Source organism: Hyla sarda, chromosome 5 (genome assembly GCF_029499605.1).
Source record: "Hyla sarda isolate aHylSar1 chromosome 5, aHylSar1.hap1, whole genome shotgun sequence".
Taxonomy (NCBI): Eukaryota; Metazoa; Chordata; class Amphibia; order Anura; family Hylidae; genus Hyla; species Hyla sarda.
In genome coordinates, this window is record NC_079193.1 from 8279356 (window position 1) to 8299994 (window position 20639).

The 20639-nt window shown below is 40.7% G+C and overlaps 1 protein-coding gene across 2 annotated transcripts in view; it reads right to left on the minus strand.

Moving 5' to 3' along the window:
• The window catches only part of LOC130272856 (vasoactive intestinal polypeptide receptor-like), a 304671-nt gene that overhangs the window by 143498 nt on the left and 140534 nt on the right, over positions 1-20639 (minus strand). For both annotated transcript variants that reach the window (XM_056518817.1, XM_056518818.1), the window contains exon 3: positions 14018-14131. In XM_056518817.1, the coding sequence (XP_056374792.1) occupies positions 14018-14131 (114 nt within the window). The remainder of the gene's footprint in view (positions 1-14017; positions 14132-20639) is intronic.

The window sequence follows — 20639 nt, forward strand, 5'->3', positions numbered from 1 at the left end:
ATGTTATACACCTCCCCTCCAGCTCTATCTGTATACTGCTGCTCTCATCTGTATTAGATCAGGATATACAGATGTTATACACCTCCCCTCCAGCTCTATCTGTATACTGCTGCTCTCATCTGTATTAGATCAGGATATACAGATGTTATACACCTCCCCTCCAGCTCTATCTGTATACTGCTGCTCCCATCTGTATTAGATAGGATTTACAGATGTTATACACCTCCCCTCCAGCTCTATCTGTATACTGCTGCTCTCATCTGTATTAGATCAGGATATACAGATGTTATACACCTCCCCTCCAGCTCTATCTGTATACTGCTGCTCTCATCTGTATTAGATCAGGATATACAGATGTTATACACCTCCCCTCCAGCACTATCTGTATACTGCTGCTGTCTCTATGGGATCTGGATATACAGCAGTTATACCCCTATATGGCAGTGTTTACAAGACCAGGGTGCCTCCAGCTGATGCAAAACTACAACTTCCACCATGCCTGGACAGCCGTTGGCTATCCGGGAATTCTGGGAGTTGTAGTTTTCCAACATCTGGCGGTGCCCTAGTTAGGAAACAGTGCCAATCAGATATTGCAGTAGATGGCACCTAATAAATGACGCTGTATTACTCATCGGCCGCCCATACTATGACCCCGATAATGGAATGAGATGTGCGCGGCGGTGAGCCATGGAGACGGTATGTGGGATTATCAGCCGGCTGCGGAGCTTTTTACAGACGGACTATGGGGAGTTCAAAGCTTTTAGTTTTCTAAGCCATAAAACAAGAATCCCCAAAGAGGCGGCACAGCGGTCTGCGCGCGTACAGCACTGCGCCAACACGGTACGATTCTGATGACATATCCTCCACTGACCTCGAAACCAATCGCCGGTCAATCGCACGCGTGACAGGTTTATGGTCTGCGGACTTATCTGCGAATACTGAATATATCAGGACGTAAGATCCAATGTAAGATCCCCTCCAGCTCTATCTGTATACTGCTGCTATCTCTATGGGATGAGGATATATAATAGTTATAAACCTCCCCTCCAGCTCTGTCTGTATACTGCTGCTATCTCTATGGGATCAGGATATATAATAGTTATAAACCTCCCCTCCAGCTCTATCTGTATACTGCTGCTATCTCTATGGGATGAGGATATATAATAGTTATACACCTCCCCTCCAGCTCTGTCTGTATACTGCTGCTATCTCTATGGGATCAGTATATATAGTAGTTATACACCTCCCCTACAGCTCTATCTGTATACTGCTACTATATCTATGGGATCAGGATATATAGTAGTTATACACCTATCCTCCAGCTTTATCTGTATACTGCTGCTATCTCTACAGGATTAGGACGTATAATAGCAATAAACCTCACCTCCAGCTCTATTTGTATACTGCTGCTGCAATCTCTATGTGATCACCTCATGGCAATATCCCTCTAAAAAACACGCTCTAATTAATAAAAACAAATCAAAACTGTGTGTAGTGTGAACTGACACCAACCCACTTATGTGTCTCAGCAGTACACTTCCGGTTACTGAAGTCTAGTCAGTTGATTAGGCTGGTCTCATTAGGTGAATTGCAATGATTAGACTCCATCCCCTCTCTCTGCAAAGTCAGTGGATTCATGGAAAATGTAGGCAGCAATAAGAAATCATTTCAGGTGATGGAACCACAATCAGTATGGCTAAAAACACTTGGATGTCACATAAGTTAAAACAGGTGAGCACAAAAAACTCTACATTATTCTCGGATATTAATCTCTACTATATCATGAAAAAGTAATGGTATGTCTCTGTGCTACAGGTATGTCTCTGTGCTACAGGTATGTCTCTGTGCTACAGGTATGTCTCTGTGCTACAGGTATGTCTCTGTGCTTGGTTATCAAAGAAGGGGATGTGGCACTTAAACGCCATGGTTACTTTACTGGGAAATATCAGTAGTCGGACCCCCACCAGCCAAAGGCTGTCCGGGCATGCTGGTATTATCCTGCAATTCCATGTAGTGTCCAGTAGATGGCAGACTGCACAAGCAAATGAACTGAGCAGTGACTTAAGCTGGTGAGGGAGGAGTTTTGTGGACATGTGCCATCTTGTATTTTTTTGGTTCCAGCTGAGCCAGGAAAAAAAGAGAGGACACAGAGGAAGCCTTCTATATGTAACATAGGGGAGCAGGAATTTGTATGGGCCTTATCTGTTCAATGTGCACCAGCTAAAGGTACCCAACAACCGCTAGGGCGAAGATTAGAGTAAGCCGCAAGTTTGCTTTTGGGTACGTGAGACCTATATTCATATTGTATATCTCTGATTTTGTGCTATACTTTATTGTTTTTTATGTTATGTCTGATTGTTTTCCTTCATGCAATGCAAAGTTAAAGGGGTACTCCGCTGCTCAGCATTTGGAACAAACTGTTCTGAACGCTGGAGCCGACACCGGGAGCTTTTGATGTCATAACCCCACCCCCTCATGATGTCATGCCCCACCCCCTCAATGCAAGTCTATGGGAGGGGGCGTGAGGGCTGTCACGCCCCCTCCCATAGACTTGCATTGAGGGGGTGGGGCTATGAGGTCACGAGCGATGTCAGGGGGGCATGGCGGGGCGTGATGTCATGAGGGGGCAAGGCTATGACGTCACAAGCTCCCAACTCCAACGTTCGGAACAGTTTGTTCCAAACACTGAGCAGCGGAGTACCCCTTTAATTTTGAGTTACCTTTGCGTCAGTTTCATAAATTTCTCAGAGATGTTCCACATCGCACCCAGACATTCAGGAGTCTGTGAAAGCTGAATGACACACACATAGTGAGAGCTATGTTGATTAGCATCCAGCTTTACTAGGAACAGATAGAAAATGTATGTATAAAAACTACTGTGCAGCGATTCGCAGACTGCCAGGCTGCTCCCAGACTCAGAGCAGATGAGTCATCACAGTGAGGGAGAGAGATGGACACGCCCCCTCCACGAGGCAAAAAGACAAAGCAAGTGAGCAACATATAAATGCTATATGTTAGGGATCCATAGGTCCTAGACATATAAAAATAATATGTACATGATCAGGATTAGGTAGTGAGTAACATAACTTCTTTCTTTTTTCTTTTTTTTTTCTATATGACAGTTACGCATTAACATTTTATCCCCTATCCAAAAGGACATAAGGGGATAAGATATCTGATTATGGGGGTCCGGCCGGTGGGATCCCCTGCGATCTTCGTCATGACACCCCTGCTCGGTGCCAGATGACAGGCGACCACAGCTTTCACACCTTTCATTCAAGTCTATGGGAGGAGGCTAGTACATAGTAATACTCCCCTTCCCATAGACATGAATGGAGGGGGCATGGTGCGACGACAAAAACACGGAAGCTCGAAGCCTCCGTGATCAGAAGGCCGGTATGCCGGGCCGGAGATCGCACGCTGGGGGGTTCCCAGCGGACAGACCCCTCGCGATAAGACATCTCATCCCCTATCCTTTGGTGAGGTAAGGGACCCCAGGGATACAGATAGACACCTTTTCATTGGAAAACCGGTTGACAAAAAAATGCACTTAAAGGGATACTACGGCGCTAAGACATCTTATCCCTTATCCTTTGGATAGGGGATAAGATGCCTGACCGCGGGGGTCCCGCCGCTGGGGACCCCGTGATCTTCCAAGCCGCACCCCGGAGTGCGCTCGCTCCGGTTCTGATTACTAGCGATCACGGGGACGGAGCATAGTGACGTCACTGCTCCGCCCCGTGTCACGTCACGCTCCGCCCCCTCAATGCAAGCCTATGGAGGGGGCGTGACACGCCCCCTCCATAGGCTTGCATTGAGGGGGCGGAGCCGAGATGTCACTACGCTCCGTCCCCGTGATCGCTAGTAATCAGACCCGGAGCGAGCGCGCTCCGGGGACTGATTCTAACGGGGTGCGGCTTGGGAGATCACGGGGGTCCCCAGTGGCGGGACCCCCGCGATCAGGCATCTTATCCCCTATCCTTTGGCTAGGGGATAAGATGTCTTAGTGCCGGAGTACCCCTTTAAACCTGGCAAAAAAAAAAAAAATGCATGGAAAAAATCGCATACTAGCGCAGCTTCTAATAATTCAGAAAGAAACTTTAAAGGGGTATTCCAGGAAAATTTTTTTTTTATATATTTATATATATCAACTGGTTCCAGAAAGTTAAACAGATTTGTAAATCACTTCTATTAAAAAATCTTAATCCTTTCAGTACTTATGAGCTTCTGAAGTTAAGGTTGTTCTTTTCTGTCTAAGTTCTCTCTGATGACACCTGTCTCGGGAAACGCCCAGTTTAGAAGCAAATTCCCATAGAAAACCTCTTCTAAACTGGGGTGGTTCCCGAGACAGGTGTCATCAGAGAGCACTTAGACAGAAAAGAACAACCTAAACTTCAGAAGCTCATAAGTACTGAAAGGATTAAGATTTTTTTTTAATAGAAGTAATTTACAAATCTGTTTAACTTTCTGGAGCCAGTTGATATATATATATATATATATATATATATGTATATGTATATATATATATATATATATATATATATATATATATATATATATATATAAAAAAAAGGTTTTTCCTGGAATACCCCTTTAAACAAAGAGGTCATCTGAAGGGGGCATCATAGGAGACGATTATGGAGGAATATTTTTGTGTTTTTAGATTTGAATACTTTCCATATTTCACGAAACTTAATACTGCACATAAAATGTTATATATAAAAATAAAATAAAATCGGCAGCATCGTTTCTTTTCTTGCAGCATTTACCCGTCTCGGTCCTTGAATCCCAGGTGGAGGCCGTCCGGCCGTCCTCTTAGGCACAGAACTCTTTACTTCTGTATTATTTGCGCTGTCAGTCTTGTTTAGCTTCATCCATCTGACATCCAGTAGACTTCCAAACCTTCGTCTCCATCCCCCTCCTCTCCCCTCCCAGAAACACATTACTATTACAAGATTCCTGCAATTGCTGCTTCTTGATTTTTCCTTCAGTGACTTTGCCAAAGTAAAAGTTGGAAAAAAAGGGAAGAATAAAACGATTAGGGAGCGGAGTATTTTATGTAGGTCACTTTTCTGGGAGATGAAAGGACGCACCTGTCATGTTCCAGGGGATTAGCGTAAACGACAATTTTAGTTTTACGCTTTGAATTATTAACAATATTTGGTTTGGAGAAACAGAGATTTTTTAAGTTGGCTAATTGAAAAGTAATATAAAAAAACATTACATCATTAAAGGGGTACTCCGGTGGAAAACTTTTTTATTTTTTTTTTTAAACCAACTGTTGCCAGAAAGTTAAACAGATTTGTAAATTACTTCTATTAAAAAAAAAATCTTAATCCTTCCACTATTTATTGGCTGCTGAATACTACAGAGGAAATTATTTTCTTTTTGGAACACATAGCTCTCTGCTGACATCACGAGCACAGTGCTCTCTGCTGACATCTCTGTCCATTTTAAGAACTGTCCAGAGTAGGAGAAAATCCCCATAGTAAACATATGCTGCTCTGGACAGTTCCTAAAATGGACAGAGATGTCAGCAGAGAGCACTGTGCTCGTGATGTCAGCAGAGAGCTCTGTGTTCCAAAAAGAAAATAATTTCCTCTGTAGTATTCAGCAGCTAATAAGTACTGGAAGGATTAAGATTTTTTAATAGTAGTAAGTTACAAATCTGTTTAACTTTTTGGCACCAGTTATTAAAATAAATAAAAAAAGTTTTCCACCGGAGTACCCTTTTAAATGTATTATTTAAATAAAATATATTTAAACATTTTTTATTTACCATTTATTTAGCTCAACAAAAAAATTACATGGAAATATCTGCCAACCCCCAATTCATTAGTTTGGGGGTCTGTGGTCTGTATTAGTTTAGGGGTCTGGTCTGGGGTCTGTATTAGTTTGGGGGTCTGGTCTGGGGTCTGAATTAGTTTAGGGGTCTGGTCTGGAGTCTGTATTAGTTTAGGGGTCTGGGGTCTGTATTAGTTTAGGGGTCTGGTCTGGAGTCTGTATTATTTTAGGGGTCTGGTCTAGGGTCTGTATTAGTTTAGGGGTCTCGTCTGGGGTCTGTATTAGTTTAGGGGTCTGGTATGGGGTCTGTATTAGTTTAGGGGTCTGTTCTGGGGTCTGTATTAGTTTAGGGGTCTGGTCTGGGGTCTGTATTAGTTTAGGGGTCTGGTCTGGGGACTGTATTAGTTTAGGGGTCTGGTCTGGGGTCTGTATTAGTTTAGGGGTCTGTTCTGGGGTCTGTATTAGTTTTGGGGTCTGTTATTGGGTCTGTATTAATTTAGGGGTCTGGTCTGGGGACTGTATTAGTTTAGGGGTCTGGTCTGGAGTCTGTATTAGTTTAGAGGTCTGATCTGGGACCTGTATTAGTTTAGGGGTCCGGTCTTGGGTATGTATTAGTTTAGAGGTCTGGTGTAAGATCTCTATTAGTTTAAATGTATGGGATCTTTATTAGTTTAAGGGGTCTGGTGTGGGGTCTGTATTAGTTTAGGGATCTGGTGTACAGTCTGTATTAGTTTAGGGGGTCGGGTATGGGGTCTATATGTCTGTATTAGTTTAGGGGTCTTGTCTGGGGTTTGTATTAGTTTAGGTGTCTGATCTAAGGTATGAATTAGCTTAGGGATCTGGTCTCGGGTCTGTATTAATTTAAGGGTCTGGTCTGGGGTCTGTATTAGTTTAGGGGTTGGGTCTGTATTAGTTTAGGGGTCTGGGGTCTGTATTAGTTTGTGGGTCTGGTCTTAGGTCTGTATTAGTTTAGGGGTCTGGTCTGGGGTTTAGGGTCTGTTCTGGGGCCTGTATTAGTTTAGGGGTCTGGTCTATGGCCTGTATTAGTTTGTGGGTCTGGTCTTAGGTCTGTATTAGTTTAGGCATCTGGTCTGGGTTCTTTATTAGTTTAGGGGTCTGGTCTGGGTCCTGTATTAGTTTAGAGGTCTGGTCTGGGGCCTGTATTAATTTATTATTCTGATATGGGGTCTGTATTACCTTACTGGCTATGGGGTCTTGGCCCTAAATCTTAATTAGACCTAACAATGGCTCTTTGTTCTCGTACACATGGATCTTCAGTCATCCGAAAAGTTAAGTCGTTTTTAATCAGTATATAACTTTTTCTTATTTTACCCTTAGATGAAGTAGTCACTCACACCCCAATGTCCTATTCACAAAGACCTAGTGGTTTTACAAAATCAAGAGGCACTCCATGTTCGCTCTATAATAATAGCCGCCCCGATGGCCCGAAAATAATGTGGATTCATTAAATAGTTTGGAATTCCTATCAAAGAGCTTTTCTTCTTTGATTAAGGAATTTCAATGAACTGGTCTCTCCACTGCCCGGCACATGTTACAAACCTTCAGGAAGAAATGAATGTTCCCTGGCAGAGAGACAGCGTCTGGGTAAAGAAGCAAACAAAAGGAGTACAAGCCGATGCCCTTGTTCAACGCCGCGTTCTGTATCAAAGGAGAAAGCTTCAAGTGTGATCCTGACATCGCTGCCAACACACACGAAATCTCCGCAGAAATCCGAGACGCGGCTGACGCGCTGGGAAGAAGGAGATGGAAGATACGTGAGACTCGACGCTAAATTGGATTCTAAAGGGGTGAAGAGTCTTAGAGTCCAATGTCTAGAAACCTCTGACTAGTCCTGAATGGGTCTTATTGCTAGGGGCCACAGGCCAGAAGTGGGTTTCATGCTCATGTAGCCATCACCGGCTGTATGTTCTGAGGACTTTTTTTTATTATGATTTTGTATGTATTTTAGTACATAGGTCTCCAGTCATGATGAGTTCTACTAAACCCGAGTATGAGAAGAAGTCCTCTATGTCCACAAGTACCGACTAATCTACACGTCTCATCTTCATGAACATTATAGAAATGTATAAATATGTTTACGAGGATGAAGATCCTCCATATGGTTTGCGATTACCAACATCATAGGGGGAGGTTTCTTAGGCTTTTGTAGGGCCAGTTCACACAGCGGAAATACCACATGTACATTCCATGCTGATTCCACTTACAATAGACTCCAATTGATCTCATTAGGGGAGATTCATCAAGACTTGTGCTGAGGAAAAGTAACCAGATACCCAACCAATCAGATCGCTTATTTTATTTTTTAAAGTTTTGATAAATCTCCCCCAATGGGATTTTGCTGCTCAGTTCACACTACGGAACTGATAAATCTCCCCCAATGGGATTTTGCTGCTCAGTTCACACTACGGAAGTTCCATAAAGGAACTTCTGACATGGAATTGGTATCTGCTGGAAGAATGAACACATTAAAAAGGGTACTCCGCTGCTAGACATCTCCACTGCTAGACATCCTGAAGGAAGAATCTATAAGGAAATATGGGGGAGGGGGGAATATTGGTAGTGAGAACGAGCCCTAAGCTAGATAATTCTACCCCAAATAGTGCCTAATAGTAATAAATCTCTGGTAAAAATGCAAAAAATAAGTGCCAAATATAGGCCAAAAAATACTTTTTTATAGCTACCTATATTAACATGGTATACAGTGTCACCGTACAAAGTAAGAACATTACCTAGGTAGCAGCGCCATACAATGCACAAAGTAAATACCGCCATATAGTGCTTAAATAATACCAAAATACAGTGACCATAATGTAAAAAATTCTATTAAGATCCATGGAGAGTCACAAATCTAAGCTATCGCTCCATTGGTCACGTTTCCTTTCAGCAGGGACTTCTATGACACCTTTGACCCCGTTGACCGGAGATATCACAATCCTAAAGTCGGCCCATAAATGGAAGCATCCCCTCGCTAAGAATCAACGAATATGAAATTAACTGGTTGCCAATGGTAAAAGTGAGAAATTAACATCTTACACAATTATAAGTTAGAAAAAATAAGGTGCCGTAAAACTTAACGGTTACTGGTTATCAAGATAAAATACACCACAAAATAGTGTTCAGTTACCAATCACCAAAATATGTATAAAAACTTGGAAATAGATCTTAATAACTGTAAGTACTTCTGTACTCAAGAATAACAGATAAATGTAAATCAGTTTAGAACCAAAAGTAAATAATCAACCCCTGTGCACATATCCCAACGCGTTTCTGTTACGGCCTGATTATTAGAAGCGGTCGAATATCCTCAGGGGTGTAAATATCGTAGGGGTAAAATATTTTTAGGTAATGTCCCAGGCCCAGCAGCATGAATAAACCATAAAGTGGCTGAATGGCACAGCCTGGAGGTGGCTGAAGCATGAGGAGACCATATAGTGGCTGAATGGCACAGCCTGGAGGTGGCAGCAGCAGCATAAGGAGTCCTGAAAGTGACCAGGCGACAGAGTGGTGCGGCTGGTGGCAATACCAGTACCTGGTGACGAAGGTAGGTGAAAAAAGGTCTGATGCGGAGGAATGTTTGTAACTGGGGAGCAGCGCCTTAAATCTGTTTAGCACTATTCATATTTGTGGAGTTTTGGTGTGGCACCATGGTCAATCTACTCTCGTACATCAGGCATTGGTGGGTGGAAATCCTGGCTGATCCATGCCTGATTCATCTTCACAAAGGTCAGTCTCTCCACATTTTTTGTCGACAGACGAATTCTCCTTGGTGTGACTATGGCCCCCACCGCACTAAACACCCGCTCTGATGGCACACTACTGGCTGGGCAGGACAGCTTCTCCAGGGCAAACTCTGCTAGTTGAAGCCACAAATCAAGTTTGGCTGCCCAGAAGTCCAGCGGATCTTCAAGGTGTGTTGCCATGGCCATGTCAAGGTATGCCACCACCTGTTGGTTCAGGTACTGCTCCAGGTCTACCTGCTGATGAGTTGCTTCACTTTGCGGGTGAAGAAAGATACTCATCAGTGACTGTAGACTCAGGCTGCTGCTGATGGAGCTGGTACTGCTCCTGCCACCCCACCCCTCCCCAGCAGCCATGGCAGTGGAGGGTAAGCGCAGAGGGCCCCCCGAGTCAGACCTCCAAGACAATGGACAATGGCGCAGATAAGCAGCCGCCAACTGACTACGTAGGATGTCTCTGTAGTTGGTCAGTTTGTCTTCCCTCTCAGTGGGTGTTAAAAAGGCCCCCATTTTGTGGCGGTAGCAAGGATCCAATAAGGTTGAGAGCCAGAAGCCATCCCGCTGCCGAATGGTGACAATTCGGCGGTCATTACGCAAGCAAGTGAGCATGCATCGTGCCATTTGGGCAAGTGACTCGGAGGGACTCCCTGCCTCCATCTCCACTTTATACTGACACGGTGTGTCTGGGTCCTCTGTCTCATCTTCCTCATAACCCTCTAGCTGCTCCTGCTCCTCGTCTCCTGTCAGATGACTAGAAAAACCGCCCATTTGGTGAAACCTAAACTGTGCACCACTGTGCCCCTCCTCCTCCTCCAGTTCAGCCCCCACAGGGCTCATTTGGCCGTGAGATGTAGGCGCCACGTCTCCAGTGCCTTGACCAGCCATCGTTTCCACCATCTGTTGTAGGAAATGAAGCAGTGGAATGACGTCGTTCATCCCGTAATCCTGGTGACTTACAAATAATGTGGCTTCCTCAAAGGGCCTCAGCAAACGGCAGGTGTCACGTATGAGCTGCCACTGGTTGACATTGAAGTTACACACGCTAGTCCTCCTATCCGCTTGGATCATCAGGAAATCGGTGATGGCTTTTCTTTGTTCATATAGTCCGTCCAACATATGGAGGGTGGAATTCCAACGTGTGGCAACATCACAAATCAGACTATGTCAGGGGATATTGTTCTGACGCTGCAGCTCAAGGAGGGTGTGCTTGGCGGTGTACGAGTGGCTGAAGTGCATGCACAGTTTCCTTCCCCTTGTTAGGATGTCTTGCAAATGGGGGAACACTTCAGGAACTGCTTGCCAACCAGATTCAACACGTGTGCCTATGCAGGGTGCATGGCTCAGCCTTCCCTGTCGCAGTGCAGACAAGATGTTCTTCCCATTGTCGGTCACCATGGTTCCCATTTCCAGATTTCGTGGAGTAAGCCATGCTCCAATTTCTTTACGAATTACTTTTAGCAGTTCCTCCCCTGTGTGACTCCGTTTGCTCAGGCAAACCATGTGAAGAACAGCGTGACACCGCCGTGCCCTGCACATATGGTATGCTGGAGGGGCACTGAGACTTGTCTGGGCAGTGGAGGCTGAGGACACGGTGGAGGATGAAGAGGCGGAGTCGCACACTGTACCAGGACCAACGGCCTGAGAGCATGGAGGAGGAAGCTGCGTGACCTGTCCAAGTTGCTGTTGTGGCTGTGCGGGAACCACATTTACCCAGTGAGCCGTAAAGGACATGTATTGTCCATGACCATAGTTACAGCTCCACACGTCGGCGCTGCCATGCACTTTGGTACACACCGACAAGCTCAAGGACTGGCCCACCTTGTCTTCCACAAATTTGTGCAGGGCTGGTACTAGCTTCTTTGCAAAGAAATGACGGCTTGGGACTCTACCTCGGCTCGGCACAAACCATCAGTTCTCTGAAAGGTGCAGAGTCCACCACTTGAAAAGGGAGGAACTGCAACACCAGCAACTTTGACAGGAGCACATTAAGCTTCTGTGCCAATGGATGAGTGGGCGCATGCTGTTGTCTCTTGGAAATGGCTTCGCCGATGGATTGTTGGTGGAATGACTGACTAAAAGTAGGAGGAGAATCTGGAGCAACAGAAGGACACCGCGGAGTAGCTGATTTTCTGCCCAACAGTCTGCACTAATTGACTGCTACTGGTGCCGTCTCCAGGAACCCCTGTTGCACTACCTCCTGGAAAGGTAGGCTGCCGCGAAGCAGGTGGTCTCCCCCGGGCACGTTTGTCTCCAGAATTTCCACTTCTGCCACCATGCTGACTGCCAACCGTGCTACCGCGTTGCTGGCTCAGCTGCTTTCTCACGGGCAACCTGCAACCCTCTTCTCCTGATGATGATGATGAAGCCCCTTCTGCACCCGGCTCCCAATTGCGATCGGCTTCATCATCATCAACAGGTGTGTGCACGTCACTGATGTCCTCCTCAGGTTCCTAAACAGTGTATGCTTCAGGACCGTGAACCCTTGCAACACCACCTCCCACATCACTCTCCGCATCACTACTTGGCCGCCTAACGGAGGAAGCAGCGCATGTCTCCTCCCCTTCTTGGCTGTCCAGTAGCTGCTTACTGTCATCTATTAAATAGTGGAGCTGAACCCACAGCATAAGATACTTCTTTAGGGGAGGGAAAAGCATAGGACAAAGGCAATGGGAGGACAGAGACTGCTCTCCGGCAATGCCAACTGAGGGTTGTGTCTGAGGAACCCACCGACTGTTGACTGGGGGTGTCAGATGTCACTTGTGATGATGTGGATGAGCGTGTTAACCAATCGATGATGGCAGATGGGTTGCTGGTGGAGACACGACTGCTGGCTGATAACGGGAGCTCAGGCCTCTCGCTGCGATTCCTGCTGCCACCCGCCCCTAGTCTGCTGCGACCTCTGCCTGATGAATTTAGGCCTCTGCCACTCCTCTGTGCATGTCCTGGCACTTCTCTGCCTGACATAATTAGTGCGTATATGAGGGGAGTACAATACGCTCCACTACGCTTAAAACAGTATTTGTCTACAACACCAGCAGGTGAGTACTTTTGCCTGGACTTTCACAGTATCTAGGCCCTTGACAGATTAACAGGTACAAAATAGTACACTACTCAGATGTAGGTATGTGGTATGCACTTATGAGGGCTGAAAAATGCGCCACAGTATGCTTTAAAAAAAAAACGGTATTTTTGCACAACACCAGGAAAGACTATTAGGAAAGGACCAGCAGATGATTTGTTGTGGAACAAAGACAATGAATTACGCTGAAAAATTATTCCTGCCTCCTCTGCTAAGGTTTATGAAGTTGATGCAGCTTGTTGAAATGTATGAGGCAACACACAGCTCTCTGCCCCTCTCTGTAATACTATGCTGAAGAAAGTGACTGGGAGGTTAATGGCTGCAGTAAAACCAGAACGCTGATGTGACTAGGAGGTGAAACGCTGTTGGAAAAAGCTTTTCTGTGTAACACACACACAGCGCTGTCCTATCTCTCGGCAATGAAAGGATGAAGTGACGATCCAGAATATGGCTGCCAATTATATAGGGCTGTGACATCACAGGGGTGACTGACTGCTGATAGGCTGCATCCTGCATGTGATTCAGGGTCATCCAACCTACGCTTGTTCGCGCCTTCCCAGAGTTCCTTGGCCCTTGTCCTCACATGTGGATCCTCCAATTTAGATGCCCTAAAGCCTGGACCGCACTAAATGGAGTTTAATAAAGCAATTTGCACAATAGAATCGTGGCGATATTCGCATTAGTTGCAAATTGAATTTTTCATGATATTCGTAACGAATTCGGGTTTGTCAGCTTCGATTTGCTACCCCAACTAGTAATTATCACTACCCCAACTAGTAACTGAGCACACTACTATGGCTATCCTCTTACCTGACCTTTTGGCTGCTCTTTATTTACATTTGCTTTCTGACTGTTCCTTCTATATAATACCCCTTACGCTATTTACACCCCTGAGGATGTCCAGACCGTTTCTAATATTCAGACCGTAACAGAAACACGTTGGGCTATGTGCACAGGGATTGACCATGATATATTTATTTTTGGTTCTAAACTGCTTTACATCTCTATTGAGCATACTGTAATAAGTGTTATTCTTGAGTACAGGAGTACTTACAGTTATTAAGATCTATTTCCAAGTTTTTATACATATTTTGGTGACTGGTAACTGAACACTAATTTGCGGTATATTTTATTTTGATAACTAGTAACAGTTAAGTTTTACGGCACCTTATTTCTTCTAATTTATAATTGTCTATGATCCGCTAAGGTGGTAGCGACCGGTTAACGTGTAACCTCATCTCTTCACGTATCGCATTAAATTAACATCTTATCCCAAAATCTGAGGAAGAGGTTGAACCCTGGAGCACAAACATCTGAGCTGATAATAGGAATACACCGTAGAAGTATCGTCCCCCCTGATACTACAAGAAAGACAAATACAAGAGAATTTACTAACCGGTAACTTTCCCTGAAGAAAATAAACTGAAGTATTCCGGGCATTGAAGCACCACCAGCTGTCCTTCTTCTGCGGCCGGCCAACAGGTGATATTATCCCAAGTTCGAGGACATGCTAAAAGATTAGGAAAGAAAAGTATAATTATTAAAAGGAGAGTTACATTCATCTCCTACATTAAGTCATATAAAATGTTAAAGATTTAACCTGAGCTCATTGTCCCCTATGTTTAAATAAGATTATTGGAGAACGAGAAGAGACAACTACTATACAGTGGGGATCAAAAGTTTGGACACCCCAGGTAAAAATTTGTATTAATGTGCATAAAGAAGCCAAGGAAAGATGGAAAAATCTCCAAAAGGCATCAAATTACAGATTAGACATTCTTATAATATGTCACCAAAAGTTACATTTTATTTCCATCATTTACACTTTCAAAATAACAGAAAACAAAAAAATGACGTCTGCAAAAGTTTGGGCACCCTGCAGAATTTATAGCATGCACTGCCCCCTTTACAAAGCTGAGACCTGCCAGTGTCATGGATTGTTCTCAGTCATCATCTGGGAAGACCAGGTGATGTCATCTCAAAGGTTTTAAATGCCCAGACTGATCTGACCTTGCCCCAACAATCAGCACCACGGGTTCTTCTAAGCAGTTGTCTAGAAATCTGAAACTGTAAATAATTGATGCTCACAAAGCTGGAGAAGGATATAAGAAGATAGCAAAACGTTTCAGATGTCAATATCCTCTGTTCGAAATGTAATTAAGAAATGGCAGTCATCAGGAACAGTGGAAGTTACAGCAAGATCTGGAAGACCAAGAAAAATATCAGACAGAACAGCTCGCAGGATTGTGAGAAAAACAATTCAAAACCCACCTTTGACTACACAATCCCTCCGGAAAGATCTGGCAGACACTGGAGTTGTGGTACAATATTCCACTATAAAGAGATACTTGTACAAATATGGTCTTCATGGAAGAGTCATCAGAAGAAAAGCTCTTCTACGTCATCATCACAAAAATCAGCGTTTGAACTTTGCAAATGAACATATAGACAAGCCTGATGCATTTTGGAAACAAGTTCTGTGGATCGATGAGGTTAAAATTGAACTTTTTGGCCAGAATGAGCAAAGGTACGTTTGGAGAAGAAGGGGAACAGGATTTAATGAGAAGAACCTCTGTCCAACTGTTAAGCATGGGGGTGGATCAATCATGCTTTGGGGTTGTATTGCAGCCAGTGGCACAGGGAACATCTCACGAGTAGAAGGAATGATGGATTCAATAAAATTTCAGCAAATTTTGGATGCTAACTTGATGCCATCTGTGAAAAAGCTGAAGTTAAAGAGAGGATGGCTTCTACAAATGGATAATGATCCTATACACACCTCGAAATCCACGGGGGATTACATCAAGAGGCGTAAACTGAAGGTTTTGCCATGGCCTTCACAATCTCCTGACCTCAACATAATTGAAAATCTGTGGATAGACCTTAAAAGAGCAGTGCGTGACAGACAGCCCAGAATTCTCAAAGAACTGGAAGACTTTTGTAAGGAAGAATGGGCAAAGATACCTCAAACAAGAACTGAAAGACTCTTGGCTGCTACAAAAGGCGTTTACAAGCTGTGATACTTGCTAAAAGGGGCAGTACAAGATATTAACTCTGCAGGGTGCCCAAACTTTTGCAGATGCCATTTTTTTGTTTTCTGTTATTTTGAAAGTGTAAATGATGGAAATAAAATCCAACTTTTGTTGACGTATTATAAGAATGTCTAATCTGTAATTTGGTGCCTTTTGGAGATTTTTCCATCTTTCCTTGGCTTCTTTATGCACATTAATACTCATTTTTACCTGAGGTGCCCAAACTTTTGATCCCCACTGTAATACTGCTCCTATATATACAAGAATATATCTACTATAATACTGATCCTATATACAAGAATATAACTACTATAATACTGCCTCCTATATACAAGAATATATCTATGATAATACTGATCCTATATACAAGAATATAACTACTATAATACTGCTCCTATAAACAAGAATATAACTACTATAATACTGCTCCTATATACAAGAATATAACTACTATAATTCTCCCTCCTATATACAACAATATAACTACTATAATACTGCTCCTATATACAAGAATATAACTACTATAATACTGCCTCCTATATACAAGAATATAACTACTATAATACTGCTCCTATATACAAGAATATAACTACTATAATACTGCTCCTATATACAAGAATATAACTACTATAATACTGCTCCTATATACAAGAATATAACTACTATAATACTGCTCCTATATACAAGAATATAACTACTATAATACTGCCCCCTATATACAAGAATATAACTACTATAATTCTGCTCCTATATCCAAGAATATAACTACTATAATACTGCTCCTATATACAAGAATATAACTACTATAATACTGCTCCTATATACAAGAATATAACTACTATAATTCTGCTCCTATATACAAGAATATAACTACTATAATACTGCTCCTATATACAAGAATATAACTACTATAATACTGCTCCTATATACAAGAATATAACTACTATAATACCGCTCCTATATACAAGAATATAACTACTATAATACTGCTCCTATATACAAGAATATATCTACTATATTACTGCCTCCTATATACAAGAATATAACTACTATAATACTGCTCCTATATACAAGAATATATCTACTATATTACTGCCTCCTATATACAAGAATATAACTACTATAATACTGCCCCCTATATACAAGAATATAACTACTATAATTCTGCTCCTATATCCAAGAATATAACTACTATAATACTGCTCCTATATACAAGAATATAACAACTATAATACTGCTCCTATATACAAGAATATAACTACTATAATACTGCTCCTATATACAGGAATATAACTACTATAATACTGCTCCTATATACAAGAATATAACTACTATAATACTGCTTCTATATAAAGTGAAATAATTCAGAGTGATATAACCCATCAGGGTTTTCATCATGTACAAAAGACTCTCAGTTCAATGACAAGTTCAGCTCAGCTACATCTGTATGCGCCCACGTACTTCATGGCGGTGGAGCGCAAGGCTTTTAGAGAATAAATTGAATGTCTACAAGGATCCAATTATAAATCACCGGAGACGCAGCTACCGATTGGATACATAAGATTGCAAAAAGCGAAATCCCCACAAGCCGTCCATTGGTGCGGAATACGGAGAGATGGACCTTCTATTCAGGGCGCAGCGGACGTGTGCAGATAAGATGTGGGCTCCATCTCTGCCATCACATCCCAACCCCCATATTACTCCTTTCTCCAATGTAATAAGGTGTCTGTGGGGGTCTGAAGAGTTTACAGAAGTGGCGAAGCGGGGAGCGCAATTTGTGAGTCTCCATCAAGGTGACAGAAAATCCATTATGTCTCAGCGCATGTTCTGCTCCGATTATCAATGAATTAAAAGTCTTTATAGTGGAGGAAAAACACCATTAAAGTTTCGCCAAGTATTTGGGCAAGAAGGGTAAATTTGGATCTGGTTGTCAGGAGTAACATACACCCTGACCACGTCCGAGAACAGAGATGTCATCTTAGGTGGGGAAGACAATAATAAATGAGCCTCTTCAATGACATCTACAGCACAGGTATAAAGAGTGACAGGTATATGTGCAACAAATCTACTATAATACTGACTCCTATGTGCAAGAATATAACTACTATAATACTGCTCCAATATGCAAGAATATAACTACTATAATACTGCTCCTATATACAAGAATATAACTACTATAATACTGCTCCTATATACAAGAATATAACTACTATAATACTGCCTCCTATATACAAGAATATAACTACTATAATACTGCTCCTATATACAAGAATATAACTACTATAATACTGCCTCCTATATACAAGAATATAACTACTATAATACTGCTCCTATATACAAGAATATAACTACTATAATACTGCTCCTATGTGCAAGAATATAACTACTATAATACTGCTCCTATATACAAGAATATAACTACTATAATACTGCTCCAATATACAAGAATATAACTACTATAATACTGCTCCTATATACAGGAATGTAACTACTATAATACTGCTCCTATATACAGGAATATAACTACAATAATACTGCTCCTATATACAAGAATATAACTACTATAATACTGCTCCTATATACAAGAATATATCTACTATAATACTGCTCCTATATACAAGAATATAACTACTATAATACTGCTCCTATATACAAGAATATAACTACTATAATACTGCTCCTATATACAAGAATATAACTACTATAATACTCCACCTATATACAAGAATATAACTACTATAATACTGCTCCTATATAAAGAATATAACTACTATAATACTGCTCCTATATACAAGAATATAACTACTATAATACTCCACCTATATACAAGACTATAACTACTATAATACTCCACCTATATACAAGAATATAACTACTATAATACTGCTCCTATATACAAGAATATATCTACTATAATACTGCCTTCTATATACAAGAATATAACTACTATAATACTGCTCCTATATACAAGAATATAACTACTAAAATACTGCTCCTATATACAAGATTATAACTACTATAATACTGCCTCCTATATACAACAATATAACTACTATAATACTGCTCCTATATACAAGAATATAACTACTATAATACTGCTCCTATATACAAGAATATAACTACTATAATACTGCTCCTATATACAAGAATATAACTACTATAATACTGCTCCTATATACAAGAATATAACTACTATAATACTGCTCCTATATACAAGAATATAACTACTATAATACTGCTCCTATATACAAGAATATAACTACTATAATACTGCTCCTATATACAAGAATATAACTACTATAATACTGCTTCTATATACAAGAATATAACTACTATAATACTGCTCCTATATACAAGAATATAACTACTTTAATACTGCCTCTATATACAAGAATAAAACTAATATAATACTGCCTTCTATATACAAGAATATAACTACTATAATACAGCTCCTATATACAAGAATATAACTACTATAATACAGCTCCTATATACAAGAATATAACTACTATAATAATACTCCTATATACAAGAATATAACTACTATAATACTGCCTCCTATATACAAGAATATAACTACTGTAATACTGCTCCTATATACAAGAATATAACTACTATAATACTGCTCCTATATACAAGAATATAACTACTATAATACTGCTCCTATATACAAGAATATAACTACTATAATACTGCTCCTATATACAAGAATATAACTACTATAATACTCCACCTATATACAAGACTATAACTACTATAATACTCCACCTATATACAAGAATATAACTACTATAATACTGCTCCTATATACAAGAATATATCTACTATAATACTGCCTTCTATATACAAGAATATAACTACTATAATACTGCTCCTATATACAAGAATATAACTACTAAAATACTGCTCCTATATACAAGATTATAACTACTATAATACTGCCTCCTATATACAACAATATAACTACTATAATACTGCTCCTATATACAACAATATAACTACTATAATACTGCTCCTATATACAAGAATATAACTACTATAATACTGCTCCTATATACAAGAATATAACTACTATAATACTGCTCCTATATACAAGAGTATAACTACTATAATACTGCTCCTATATATAAGAATATAACTACTATAATACTGCTCCTATATACAAGAATATAACTACTATAATACTGCTCCTATATACAAGAATATAACTACTATAATACTGCTCCTATATACAAGAATATAACTACTATAATACTGCTTCTATATACAAGAATATAACTACTATAATACTGCTCCTATATACAAGAATATAACTACTATAATACTGCTCCTATATACAAGAATATAACTACTATAATACTGCCTCTATATACAAGAATAAAACTAATATAATACTGCCTTCTATATACAAGAATATAACTACTATAATACTGCTCCTATATGCAAGAATATAACTAATATAATAATACTCCTATATACAAGAATATAACTACTATAATACTGCCTCCTATATACAAGAATATAACTACTGTAATACTGCTCCTATATACAAGAATATAACTACTATAATATTGCTCCTATATACAAGAATATAACTACTATAATACTGCTCCTATATACAAGAATATAACTACTATAATACTGCTCCTATATACAAGAATATAACTACTATAATACTGCCTCTATATACAAGAATAAAACTAATATAATACTGCCTTCTATATACAATAATATAACTACTATAATACTGCTCCTATATACAAGAATATAACTACTATAATACTGCCTCTATATACAAGAATATAACTACTATAATACTGCCTCCTATATACAAGCATATAACTACTGTAATACTGCTCCCTATGTATAAGAATATAACTACTATAATACTGCTCCTATATACAAGAATATAACTACTATAATACTGCCCCTATATACAAGACTATAACTACTATAATACTGCTCCTATATACAAGAATATAACTA